The sequence below is a fragment of the Schistocerca nitens genome, chromosome 2 (assembly GCF_023898315.1).
Source record: "Schistocerca nitens isolate TAMUIC-IGC-003100 chromosome 2, iqSchNite1.1, whole genome shotgun sequence".
Taxonomy (NCBI): Eukaryota; Metazoa; Arthropoda; class Insecta; order Orthoptera; family Acrididae; genus Schistocerca; species Schistocerca nitens.
In genome coordinates, this window is record NC_064615.1 from 408069990 (window position 1) to 408085041 (window position 15052).

Genomic DNA, 15052 nt, shown 5'->3' on the forward strand with positions numbered 1-15052 from the left:
TTTTACAAAGTCCAAGTTTTCTATTAAATGCAAGTATTTTCTCAATTAGAAAGATATTATCATGTCAGCCTTTAAGTGATACATTAGGTTCATTCAGCTGTTCAGTACAAAAAGACAAAGTTCATCCTTAAGCTTTACAACGCAACAAAGAACTTTACCACAAGACAACCGCTGTATCTCCATGTTCAATACAAGCAGATCATCAATAGAACCTGTCTCTTCCCAAAGAATGGAAAACAGCATAATGTTTATAGCTTGTGCTTTCACACAGTTTACAGCACAGACTGCATCGTTCAGCATGTTACTGACTTCTGGTTATACTGCCTTACAAACCAATGCTTCCATGTGTATCATGAAACATGTGAATTTTACAGAAGGAGAAACACCACACACTCTTGTCATGAACCGCTTTTTAGTTCCAGTAAATGCTGGTGCCCATTTGTATAGATACGCTATGTGATCAAAAGTATCCGGACACATGGCTGAAAGTGACTTACAAGTTCTTGGCCGTCCTCCATCGGTAATGCTGGAATTCAGTATGGTGTTGGCCCACCCAGAGCCTTGATGCCAGCTTCCACTCTTGCAGGCATATGTTCAATCAGGTGCTGAAAGGTTTCTTGGGGAATGGCAGCCCATTCTTCATACAGTGCTGCACTGAGGAGGGGTGTCGATATCGGTCAGTGAGGCCTGGCACGAAGTCAGTGTTCCAAAGCATCCCAAAAGTGTTCTATCGGATTCAGGTCAGGACTCTGTGCTGGCCAGTCCATTACAGGGACATTATTGTCGTGTAACCATTCCACAGGCCGTGCATTATGAACAGGTGCTAGATCGCGTTGAAAGATGCAATCGCCATCCCCGAATTGTTCTTCAACAGTGGGAAGCAAAACGGTGCATAAAATATCAATGTAGGCTTGTGCAGTGATAGTGCCATACAAAACAAGGGGTGCAAGCCCTCTCCATGAAGAAAATAACCACACCGTAACACCACCGCCTCGGAATTTTACTGTTGGCGCTGCACACTCTGGCAGATGACGTGCACCAGGCATTTGCCATAGCCACACCCCGCCATTGAATCACCACATTGTGTACCCTGATGTGTCACACCACAACATTTTTCCACTGTTCAGTCGTCCAATGTTTACGCTCCTTACACCAAGCAAGGCATCGTTTGGCATTTACAGGCATGATGTGTGGCTTATGAGCAGCCGCTCGAACATGAAATCCAAGTTTTCTCACCTCCTGCCCAACTGTCATAGTACTTGCAGTGGATCCTGATGCAGTTTGGAGTTCATTCCTGTGTGATGGTCTGGATAGATGTCTGCCTATTACACATTACGACCCTCTTCAACTGTCGGCAGTCTCTTCAGTCAACAGATGAGGTCGGCCTATATGCTTTTGTGCTGTACGTGTCCCGTCGCATTTCCACTTCACTACCACATCAGAAATAGCAGACCTAAGGATGTTCAGGAGTGTGGAAATCTCATGTACAGATGTATGACGCAAGTGACACCTGATCACCTGACCACGTTCGAAGTCTGTGAGTTCCATGGAGCATCGCATTCTGCTTTCTCATGATGTCTAATGACTACTGAGGTCGCTGATACGGAGTATCTGGCAGTAGGTGGCAGCACAGTGCACCTAATATGAAGAATGTATATTTTTTAAGGTGTCCGGATACTTTTAATCACGTAGTCAACCAACACAGTTTGTCCATGAATGGTTGTCATCAACAAAAAAGGAATTCACAAGAAAGATAATATCTTCATCTGTAGTCCTTCCTTCCATAGCTTTACAAAATAGGAAGTCCTCCTGCATTTCATTTTCATAGCAGTAGTGTACAAACCCAGAAGCTGGAAAAGATTTCCAATATGAGTAATGTCATCAAGTTGCAGGGCAAATTTTGGGTTATCCTGAAAACATGGTAGTGATTGCTTTTTTATGTGAGTGGCTATTGCGTCACTATCATCTGTGAGTGTTATTGACTTTAGAAGCTTGCTAACCTTTTTTCGTGCATGATTTTGCAAATTTTGGCAGCTGTGGGAAAAAGTGGCTTTAGTTTCATAGGCTTGAAACTATTGCTGACTAAAATCTCCTGACAAGGAACACATTGTGGCCGTTCCTCATTATTGAAAAAGAATTCTGGGAAAGCTTAATTTCAGGCAATCATCTTGAGTTTACGTACTTTAGTTTTGCATTTAGAATTATTATTGCTGTTGATAGGAACAGAGGAAGAGGCAAGTGAAAGAAGAATGTACTTTGATGAAATTGGAATCTTTTTCCTTATTAGAATTGCACTCTTTCAAAGGAGAAGAGACACTCGAGGAATCACTTGCATGGAATCTCCTGTTACCATTGCAAATCAACCTCTTATCCATGGCAATGGCTATTTTAAATCCGGTAAGCTATTTTCAGTGAACTGTTGTTAGAATGCAACTTTTAGCTAACACACTATCTTTGAACTGGCACTGGAAGCCTGGGTGAAGTAGAGCTTCATTACAATGTCTATGAGTAACAATCTATTCTTGTAATCAGTGTTGCAAGGAAGCAGTGGTCCTATTGTCAAGTGGTTTGTTGTCATTGTTTGTTGTTGTGGTCTTCAGTCCTGAGACTGGTTTGATGCAGCTCTCCATGCTACTCTATCCTGTGCAAGCTTCTTCATCTCCCAGTACTTACTGCAACCTACATCCTTCTGAATCTGCTTAGTGTATTCATCTCTTTGTCTCCCTCTACGATTTTTACCCTCCACGCTGCCCTCCAATGCTAAATTTGTGATTCCTTGATGCCTCAAAACATGTCCTACCAACCGATCTCTTCTTCTAGTCAAGTTGTGCCACAAACTTCTCTTCTCCCCAATCCTATTCAATACCTCCTCATTAGTTACATGATCTACCCACCTTATCTTCAGCATTCTTCTGTAGCACCACATTTCGAAAGCTTCTATTCTCTTCTTGTCCAAACTAGTTATCGTCCATGTTTCACTTCCATACATGGCTACACTCCATACAAATACTTTCAGAAACGACTTCCTGTCACTTAAATCTATACTCGATGTTAACAAATTTCTCTTCTTCAGAAACGATTTCCTTGCTATTGCCAGTCTACATTTGATATCCTCTCTACTTTGACCATCATCAGTTATTTTGCTCCCCAAATAGCGAAACTCCTTTACTAATGTAAGTGTCTCATTTTCTAATCTAATTCCCTCAGCATCACCCGATTTAATTTGACTACATTCCATTATCCTCGTTTTGCTTTTGTTGATGTTCATCTTATATCCTCCTTTCAAGACACTGTCCATTCCGTTCAACTGCTCTTCCAAGTCCTTTGCTGTCTCTGACAGAATTACAATGTCATTGGCGAACCTCAAAGTTTTTACTTCTTCTCCATGAATTTTAATACCTACTCCGAATTTTTCTTTTGTTTCCTTTACTGCTTGCTCAATATACAGATTGAATAACATCGGGGAGAGGCTACAACCCTGCCTCACTCCTTTCCCAACCACTGCTTCCCTTTCATGCCCCTCAACTCTTATAACTGCCATCTGGTTTCTGTACAAATTATAAATAGCCTTTCGCTCCCTGTATTTTACCCCTGCCACCTTCAGAATTTGAAAGAGAGTATTCCAGTTAACATTGTCAAAAGCTTTCTCTAAGTCTACAAATGCTAGAAACGTAGGTTTGCCTTTTCTTAATCTTTCTTCTAAGATAAGTCGTAAGGTCAGTATTGCCTCACGTGTTCCAACATTTCTACGGAATCCAAACTGATCTTCCCCGAGGTCCGCTTCTACCAGTTTTTCCATTCGTCTGTAAAGAATTCGCGTTAGTATTTTGCAGCTGTGACTTATTAAACTGATAGTTCGGTAATTTTCACATCTGTCAACACCTGCTTTCTTTGGGATTGAAATTATTATATTCTTCTTGAAGTCTGAGGGTATTTCGCCTGTCTCATACATCTTGCTCACCAGATGGTAGAGTTTTGTCATGACTGGCTCACCCAAGGCTATCAGTAGTTCTAATAGAATGTTGTCTACTCCCGGGGCCTTGTTTCGACTCAGGTCTTTCAATGCTCTGTCAAACTCTTCACGCAGTATCTTATCTCCCATTTCGTCTTCATCTACATCCTCTTCCATTTCCATAATATTGTCCTCAAGTACATTGCCCTTGTATAAACCCTCTATATACTCCTTCCACCTTTCTGCCTTCCCTTCTTTGCTTAGAACTGGGTTGCCATCTGAGCTCTTGATATTCATACAAGTGGTTCTCTTCTCTCCGAAGGTCTCTTTAATTTCCCTTTAGGCAGTATCTATCTTACCCCTAGTGAGACAAGCCTCTACATCCTTACATTTGTCCTCTAGCCATCCCTGCTTAGCCATTTTGCACTTCCTGTCGATCTCACTTTTGAGACGTTTGTATTCCTTTTTGCCTGCTTCATTTACTGCATTTTTATATTTTCTCCTTTCATCAATTAAATTCAATATTTCTTCTGTTACCCAAGGATTTCTATTAGCCCTCGTCTTTTTACCTACTTGATCCTCTGCTGCCTTCACTACTTCATCCCTCAGAGCTACCCATTCTTCTTCTACTGTATTTCTTTCCCCCATTCCTGTCAATTGTTCCCTTATGCTCTCCCTCAAACTCTCTACAACCTCTGGTTCTTTCAGTTTATCCAGGTCCCATCTCCTTAAATTCCCACCTTTTTGCAGTTTCTTCAGTTTCAATCTGCAGTTCATAACCAATAGATTGTGGTCAGAATCCACATCTGCCCCTGGAAATGTCTTACAATTTAAAACTTGGTTCCTAAATCTCTGTCTTACCATTATATAATCTATCTGATACCTTTTGGTATCTCCAGGATTCTTCCAGGTATACAACCTTCTTTTATGATTCTTGAACCAAGTGTTAGCTATGATTAAGTTATGCTCTGTGCAAAATTCTACAAGGCGGCTTCCTCTTTCATTTCTTCCCCCCAATCCATATTCACCTACTATGTTTCCTTCTCTCCCTTTTCCTACTGACGAATTCCAGTCACCCATGACTATTAAATTTTCGTTTCCCTTCACTACCTGAATAATTTCTTTTATCTCGTCATACATTTCATCTATTTCTTCATCATCTGCAGAGCTAGTTGGCATATAAACTTGTACTACTGTAGTAGGCATGGGCTTTGTGTCTATCTTGGCCACAATAATGCGTTCACTATGCTGTTTGTAGTAGCTAACCCGCACTCCTATTTTTTTATTCATTATTAAACCTACTCCTGCATTACCCCTATTTGATTTTGTATTTATAACCCTGTAATCACCAGACCAAAAGTCTTGTTCCTCCTGCCACCGAACTTCACTAATTCCCACTATATCTAACTTTAACCTATCCATTACCCTTTTTAAATTTTCTAACCTACCTGCCCGATTAAGGGATCTGACATTCCACGCTCCGATCCGTAGAACGCCAGTTTTCTTTCTCCTGATAACGACGTCCTCTTGAGTAGTCCCCGCCCGGACATCCAAATGGGGCACTATTTTACCTCCGGAATATTTTACCCAAGAGGACGCCATCATCATTTAATCATACAGTAAAGCTTTGTCATTAGTGGTTGTTAAATATTTGGTAAGTAGCTAATCCTCTGGATGATTGGTGATGGGGGTTGTGTAATGGAAGATTTCATTACTTTTCTCACTGTTCCTACTTACAGGATCAACTGGTCAGTTCTTGTAAAATAAGACAGCAAATTAATGATTTTTTTGGGGGGGAAGGGGGGGAGGCAGAGAGCTTTCTAACTTGGTTCATGTCAGTGAGAAACTGATGCTAACAATATTAATTTACCAAAAGACTTATTTCTTACATAATATAAAATATAAGTATTTCAATGAAAGCTGGGCAGCCTCTCTATTACTCATTGTACCCCATCCCCCCCATAAGGGGGTCGCATCCCCCGTCCCACATCCCCACTTTGAGGACGACTGCTTTACAGAAACTCTTTATAACACCTGGATTCAATACACCAGAATATTCATTTCATGATGGGGGAGGAAAAGGATTGCTGCCTGGTGATAGTATGGTGGGACATGCGTTTTATAGTAATGCTACTCACACTGATTTGCAGATACAGGCTGATAGTTGTGATAGCTGCCACCATCCAGCTGAGAATGAAGGGGTACTTCGTACCTTGGCTCACAGGATCCACATCGTCTCAAACCCTGAGAGCTTGTCAGCTGAGTTAGCCCATCCTCCTTTTGTCAGAATAGTTGCAGTGAAAGACAGATGAGCATTGAGCTGTCAAGCAACCAGGCATCGGATGAGTGGTGATAATACCAAGATGGTACCAAAGTCTATGACCTGTTTGCCTTCTGCTGGGAGCATTTCCAATGTGGTTGATAGTATTTTGTGGAAACATGTGAAATATGTTTTTTGAGCACCGTCTAAGATAAGGATCCTTTTGAGGATCGGCGAACTTGGCATAAGCATCATATGCGCTTACAACATCTGAACAAATCTACTGTTACAGAATATTGTCTTGGCTCCAGTGATCTCATGGAATATAACAACACAGAAACTCTGGCATGCACTTTCATCTATTGGGATAATGTTAGTAAGGAAGCAGTTGAAATTAAATTAGCAAGTAACCATATTAATTTTCACTATCAATAACTTTTGATGTCGATCATCTTTGGTTGTGGTGGTGATGATAGTGTCAGAGAGAGAGAGAGAGTAAATTTTGCCTTGAAAATGACAGGGTATACACCTGTCGAAATATCGGCTGGCTGCATGTCCATTAAGTTATTCAAACATATTTGAAAAATGTTATTTACATTCACTGAAAAATGGGAAAATTTGTATGTGTTTAGTATGAATCATGTACATCATTTGAAGGTTACTGTACAATATGGGAAAACACCATCACTTTACTGACAAGCCATACACTAATGATATTTGACTTGAAATGCATATGCAGTAATGGCTTTGTATTATGTTATCTGTCTGTAAGTTTTTTATTGAGAGAGGAAGAGGATGCATTTCAGATAAGAAATACTGAGATTCAGCACATCTCTAATCTATAATATTTTGAGTTGACCATACATTTCAAAGGAAGCTTTCAAAATAACTTTGAAAATTAGACATGCTACAGAAAATATACTTCACCGTAGTGAGTGTAGACTTGTCTTGTGTACTTGTAATGATTTACAATTGTTTTGAATTGTGATCACTTCCAATTTCTGCTAATATGTGGCTAAATATATATAATTATTGTTGAGTATCTGTACTGTCTATTAATAACTATTTTTCCCACCTGCAGTCCGTTCATTGGCATCCGTCAGTCTCAGGAAAGCTATTTCCTCACATTCAAGGTTTCATTTTGATTATTTCTCATTGGATTTCAATGAAGAATATTCAGCATTGTTTGGAGGGGTCCTTCAAGAGCAAACAGAATTCCTTCATATCAGTATTAAGAGAATTCTTTCATTATACGAGAGAAGTCCGTCAAAACCAAATTCTGTTGCACTTGTTGGACATTCAATGGTAAGCACACATTATGGATTTTTCTTTAATACAAGATAAGTTGTTTTTGTGTAGCAGTTACTTCCTTTTATTAATTCTGTTTTAAAAGGTTGTTTCTTTTTCTATTGATAAAGAGACTTGTATTATATTTGTTTGAGCCATCATGAGCTGATGGATCCTTAACTGGAATGCACTGTCATAGTATTTGTAAGGTCAAAATAAAATTCACTCACAAAAATTTAGATTTTTATTTTTTATTTACATAATCGATTTTGAAACATCAGAACACCGTTTGTGTGTGTGTGTGTGTTTTTCTCCACATCTCCTCCTAAACCATTGGGCCAATTTCAACCAAACTTGTTACATGTATCCCTTACCATGAAGCAACAGTTGTTGTGGGGGTAAGAGTGACGTACCTATCATAGTGCAAAAGCTATGATGTCATGAATAATGAGATGTGTGAAAATGTGTTGCAACATGCATAGTGTTTAAATTTATCACTTCTTTGCTGGTAACTCTATTTGCAACATATTTCACTGACACTACTCACATATGCTGCTGAGTGTACCAACATAAGTATAGTATCATTGTAGGCCACATAGTTCAAGAGATATAATGCCATAAACACTGAGATACATGAAAAATACAGCATCATGGATGTTCTTTACCACTAAGACACTCCTACGGTCGATTCAACTCAAGGAAACCCCCGACACCTGGCAGCACTCGTGACAGCTTTCAACTGCAAGATACAAATGGGTGTAGGCGAAAATAATAGCCTCTATAGAACTAACAAAGAGGCGTTGCCATGAAGATGTTCACAAAATCGCATTGTAGACATGTGAAGCACCTGTGCACAGTGTACAGAAACTGTCCGGGATCGTGTTTCTTAGTTGGATACCCTAGCATTTTATTTCTATATTATGCACTTTTCTTTTCACAACTGTTTCATAACTTCAAAGGCGTTTTAAAAAATATATGGAAATAAATTTTTTTATACTTCAGTACAAATACAGTTTATTTTTCATTCTCATTTCGAATAGCAAATTCGCAAAATAAATACCCAGGTGATGCCGGGTTGGTTAGGTAGTAGCTATTAATTTTTTTATTTTTTCTATTTTCCATTGATCTGAATGTTTTGGAATAGTTCCACAAAATATGACCTGTGTATAATTACCATGAAAGCATTCTACTATTTGCATGAACAATAGTCCTGTATGGCATAGAGCTAAAGATCAAACCTTATACTATTAGTCACAGAAAGTAAGGAGAAAGGAAGAACTGATAACCTCATTACTGCATATTATAGTGCACACATACATTCAGAACTCCAGCAACACTTTAATCTGAATGAGTACTTTTGTAAAAAAAAAAAAAAAAAAAAAAAAAAAAAAAAAACTCCCTGTATTCAAGTCATGTTCTTGTGTATGACCTAATTTATGAAACATATGTAACCAGATGATCTATATGTTCCTCTATGTTTATTTATTATTTATTAGCCATTCAGCACATTTATCATGCAGTTGGCTTTGTCAAAATACATCAAGCAATGTATCATAAAGTAATGAAAATTTAAAATATCTAAATATTTAGTCTGAACCTAAACATTATAATAGTCAATGAGTCAGCCAGCCAGTCAGCCTTTATCCTGAGTACTGCCCTGTATCACTTATGTGGCACAATCTGAGGCAGAACTCCATAATTCAGTGGGCTATGTTGATTTCCCCTCATTGGCTATAAAACTTACTGCCACTTGAATTTTTTGTGCAGCTCTGCCAAAATTGTAGAACAATTAACAGAATCTATTACAAAAATTATTTGGTTGGAGGTGGGAAGTAGGGCCTGTCAAAATATGACTGTACATTGTGTAAACCAGCCACAAGCTTAGTTATCAAGTATATTATACTTAGCCCATCTTCCATATTCTGAAAGACACGTATGTCCTGCATCAAGTTGGCACAGCCATAAAATCGTATCCATAACACAAGTGTACACTTGACACGTATAAAATGGCGGTACTGCACTGTCACCTGCAGATGCATTTTACATGCACTTCCAAGGATTGATAACATAATCTGCATGTAATAATTGTTGTGGTGAGAGGGAGGGGGGATGTGCAAGCACATAAAACATTTTCCAGCTCAGCATATATGCACTTCATTGCCTTTTCCTTTTATTTGCTAATAATGAGTTATAATGTCAAGATGGCATTGAAAGAGACTGGCCTTTTTCTTTTTTTATGGCTGCGTCATGTTTTCATTGTACTATGGTCTTTAGTTCAGTATTCTATAACATATTCCATTAAAAATTGTGAAATAACCAGTCTGATTCATCTAATTTGTCAAGATGCTGCTGATGCCAGTGTCATTGCAGTGCTACTCCCAACTTCACATCACGCATATCATCTAAAAAATATAGCTGCTGAAATTAAAGAAGTATAATGTTCCAAAGACATACTTTATTTCAAGAAAATAAATATTCTACTTCAAGTCCTTTGTATTATGCAAGTTCATAACAATCCTTTTGGACACTGTCCAGTTTCGCAATGCAATCTCTCTCCTGTTACAAACACAGGCAAAGATTGTCTCTCTTCGGTCCAATGCACCATGTGGCCGGAGCTGCTGTGGTTGGTTGCAGATCCACTCAAAGACTTACGTTGGAATTCCTCTCAGCAACTCTTGGCTCCTCAAATCCAGAACTGTACTCAGAACTGACTGCTAGCTAAACTGTGGGGCACAACTTATATAATAGCAAGAGAGTTACCACCTCTTTGCACGGTTGGCTGCATGTGACAAGTGATGTGGAATGTAGCCCCTTGCTACTGGCGATGTCTGTGGAGGGCCACCTGAAATCTGTTGTCCAAGCTTAGCTGGTGCATATGCAGTCCTCATTGCTACCTGTGGTAGGGGTTGTGGCACGGACCATAACATATTGCAGCTTCCTCTCTTCTACAGTCTTTTTTCAATCACCATATTTCTTCCATCTTTTATCAGCTGTATAGGCTTACCTTATTTTCTTCAATTTGCTATTGATCCATTTTGTTGATGCACATTTAAAAAGTTCTCTGAACGCTCCAAATGGGTGGCTTGATGAAAATGTTTCTGGCTTATTATTCTCTACATGCAGCATGTAGGTGCTACAACATATTTGATAAATATACTTGACTCCAGAAGGCTATAACTGATATGTAATTTATACTGTTAAGTTTCCATCTTTTTATGCACTTTCCTTATCCACATTTAAGGTGAGCTACATGACAGTACCATAAATAAAAATATTAGATAAAGTTACCTTGAATTTTCTGATTGACATTTAAGGTACTTCTCTGCAAATATCATCATCATGAAAAAATCTGAGTATTGATTGTTCTGTCTGTTAGCTCATACCGTATTTTGAGAACATGAACAGTTCTGCAACAAATGCTTGAGGTCATTCGACAAAACGTTTCTTTATGATGAGCTCTCATTGTCCAGTAGCATGTATTGAATACTTTGTTTCTTCAGAATCTGTCTCTCGCAGCTGAGTCCCGTATTACTATGAACTTGGAAATTACCAGATGTAGCAGTTATTTTTTTAAACTTTAATTTTGATAATAGAGTCCTGTCTTGTCAATGTAATTTTCTGTTTGTGAATCACATACACCTTGTTCTTGAGTTGCTCATATTTTAAGTTAAATATTGTGTTTCTGCGATGAAGGTGCAGAACAAGACAAGTATTTGGTTCAAGTTTGGAAAACTTCCTAAAAACCTCACTTGTGCTGGCCAATTGAAGCTCATTAATTTGGCTTGTGGATTTGATTAGGGTTTGCCTCAACCCTCTCTCCCCACCTCCCCCCCCATCTCACAAGCTCACATGTAGTGTATTGAGCTATATTAGCAGGTCCACATAGTGCAACTCTTTCATTGTCACATACATGCCTGCTTTTCAAAATAACAATGCAAAGAATCAGCAAGGAAATTGTATTAAAATTTTGAGACATTCAAAACAGAGTATAAGATTCGGAATTTCTGGAGGGCTTTGGGATTTGTTTGTTTATGGGATATTGTAATTTATTAGAACATTTTGTTTATGTATAAATCAAAGCACTGTGTGCAGAGGCAGGCAGTTCACTGCAAGTACTTTGTATGTGTTCAAAAACATGTTTTCAGTGTGCTGTGCTGCAGCTCAGTGTGCCCAGTTGAACATTAGTAAATTGGGACAACATAGCTGTACTAGTCATCTCTGAATGAGGAGAGTGTCTGAAACCTCATAAATGTTTTTGATCTGCCTGTCCACTGCACAGTGCCTCATATGTACAATAAGGGTCTGTATTTATGCTGTTGTTTGCCGGTGTTAAACATTGTATGGGAGGTAAAAATGCTTTATTGATGTCAAATATTGCCATTTCACAGAATTAGCATTCAGATGGAGCAAGTGCAAGACTGTCATAAATCTGGTTTGTTGTATCTTCCATAATAGTGTTACAGAAATGTATTTCTGGAAAAACTTACAGAAATATATAATTGAGCCATAATCCTTTAAGTTGTCCATAAGGTGCAACATCATCATGAGATAAGACCAACCTCATCTAAATTGCAGTTTTAAACAGAGCTTCATCTCAAGTGCTGGCACAACGTTTGAGCATTGTTACAGGCAGGCCATTGATTGCACACCAAAGATGTATTTTCTCACTTCCGTTCATACTGTTGTAATGGTCAGGTCAAGTTTGCATGAAATACTATGAACTGAATACTACTTGTCAGAGTGCATAATTTAAGGCTACTCCAGAGAACTGCAGATGTGACAATATTGGAAGCCACTAAGTATCATGGATATCACAATTTTTCTTTATTGTGATACTCTTATTTACATCATGGGAATTGTAGAGCCCAAATTGTTATCTTTAATTAAAAAAATACTTGAAATTATATTTCCACTTGTTAGTTCCATGTAATATTCAAGATTTGTTTTCTCTGATATACATAGTACTATTTCTCTGGCATATCTATTCAAATGACCTGATGAAATTAAACACACAAAGCTCTGCAACACTTATGGACGAAATGGATGAAGTAACTTAACGTATTAACAACTAGGTGCAAGTGAATGAAAGTGTGGCAGCATATTGCTGGAGATCACCCATTTGTGTACAGAAAGCTGGATGTCTCATGGTGTGAGGTCAGCATGACTGTAGCACAATGGGGGCTGGCCCAGCAACATGAGGTAGTTGAAGGAATTGAAAAGAAGACTGTGTGTGTCAATCAGCAAGCAGTTATGGTACACTATAGTGTTGCTCTTCATTACAGAATGGTTTGGAGATGATACTTGGATGTCTTCTCACAGGGAAGAGTCATTGAGAAACTAGGAGGAAGATGCGTGTGATGACCATAGACCAGGATTTTGTTGTTTCCCGCAGCATTGTTTCACACGCCTGGGAAGTGTTCTGAATCACAGACACTGCTGCCTGAAGGAAAGGAGGTGGTCAACCATTGTCAGTGACAGCAGCGGAAGACAGATACATTGTGCAATAGGCAAGAAGGGACCCATGTCAAACAGTGGGTGTGATTTCAGTCACATTTAACAGCAGGGCACACAGTCTCATGCTCCACAGTGCCACGGCTACTGCATTGCCTGATGACTCATATGTTGTGTCTCATTGACACCTGCACATCAGCGACACAGTTTGTGATGGTGTCGAGAGCATAGGAACTGGACCAATGATGTGTGGGTTTGTGTGCTCGTCTTGGATGAGAACAGATTCTCACTCACAGTAGTGATTGTGGATGTACCCTCATATGGTGAGAGGTGGAACATGTAATGCACCTAGGAATGTTGTTGAACCTGATTGTTTTTGTGGCCCAGGTGTTACGGTGCATGGAGGCATAATGTTGCATGTGCATACTGATTTTCAAATCTTTTTGTGACACTATACTCATCCCCATGTGTGTCTTTTCAGGGATGAATTCAGCCCCGACTTTATTTTTGTGGATTATAGTGTGCAACTACCTCAAACAGTGCAGTTGGGTGAGCTCTTGGAATGAGAGGGTATTTGGCAAATGGACTGGCTTGCTCACTCCCCCAACATGTTGTTGTTGTGGTCTTCAGTCCCGAGACTGGTTTGATGCAGCTCTCCATGCTACTCTATCCTGTGCAAGCTTCTTCATCTCCCAGTACCTACTGCAACCTACATCCTTCTGAATCTGCTTAGTGTATTGATCTCTTGGTCTCCCTCTACGATTTTTACCCTCCACGCTGCCCTCCAATGCTAAATTTGTGATCCCTTGATGCCTCAAAACATGTCCTACCAACCGATCCCTTCTTTTTGTCAAGTTGTGCCACAAACTTCTCTTCTCCCCAATCCTATTCAATACCTCCTCATTAGTTACGTGATCTACCCACCTTATCTTCAGCATTCTTCTGTAGCACCACATTTCGAAAGCTTCTATTCTCTTCTTGTCCAAACTGGTTATCGTCCATGTTTCACTTCCATACATGGCTACACTCCATACAAATACTTTCAGAAACGACTTCCTGACACTTAAATCTATACTCGATGTTAGCAAATTTCTCTTCTTCAGAAACGATTTCCTTGCCATTGCCAGTCTACATTTTATATCCTCTCTACTTCGACCATCATCAGTTATTTTGCTCCCTAAATAGCAAAAATCCTTTACTACTTTAAGTGTCTCATTTCCTAATCTAATCCCCTCAGCATCACCCGATTTAATTTGACTACATTCCATTATCCTCGTTTTGCTTTTGTTGATGTTCATCTTATATCCTCCTTTCAAGACACTGTCCATTCCGTTCAACTGCTCTTCCAAGTCCTTTGCTGTCTCTGACAGAATTACAATGTCATCAGCGAACCTCAATGTTTTTACTTCTTCTCCATGAATTTTAATACCTACTCCGAATTTTTCTTTTGTTTCCTTTACTGCTTGCTCAATATACAGATTGAATAACATCGGGGAGAGGCTACAACTCTGTTTCACTCCTTTCCCAACCACTGCTTCCCTTTCATGCCCCTCGACTCTTATAACTGCCATCTGGTTTCTGTACAAATTGTAAATAGCCTTTCGCTCCCTGTATTTTACCCCTGCCACCTTCAGAATTTGAAAGAGAGTACTCCAGTTAAAGTTGTCAAAAGCTTTCTCTGAGTCTACAAATGCTAGAAACGTAGGTTTGCCTTTTCTTAATCTTTCTTCTAAGATAAGTCGTAAGGTTAGTATTGCCTCACATGTTCCAACATTTCTATGGAATCCAAACTGATCTTCCCCGAGGTCCGCTTCTACCAGTTTTTCCATTCGTCTGTAAAGAATTCGCGTTAGTATTTTGCAGCTGTGACTTATTAAACTGATAGTTCGGTAATTTTCACATCTGTCAACACCTGCTTTCTTTGGGATTGGAATTATTATATTCTTCTTGAAGTCTGTGGGTATTTCGCCTGTCTCATACATCTTGCTCACCAGATGGTAGAGCTTTGTCATGACTGGCTCTCCTAAGGCCATCAGTAGTTCTAATGGAATGTTGTCTACTCCCGGGGCCTTGTTTCGACTCAGGTCTTTCAGTGCTCTGTC

General features: G+C 39.3%; 1 protein-coding gene across 1 annotated transcript in view; it reads left to right on the forward strand.

Annotated features, from left to right (window-relative positions):
- LOC126236260 (GPI inositol-deacylase) overlaps nucleotides 1–15052 on the forward strand; it is a 169478-nt gene that overhangs the window by 25891 nt on the left and 128535 nt on the right. Inside the window, exon 3 of the mRNA XM_049945414.1 lies at nucleotides 7294–7517. Within this exon, the coding sequence (XP_049801371.1) occupies nucleotides 7294–7517 (224 nt within the window). The remainder of the gene's footprint in view (nucleotides 1–7293; nucleotides 7518–15052) is intronic.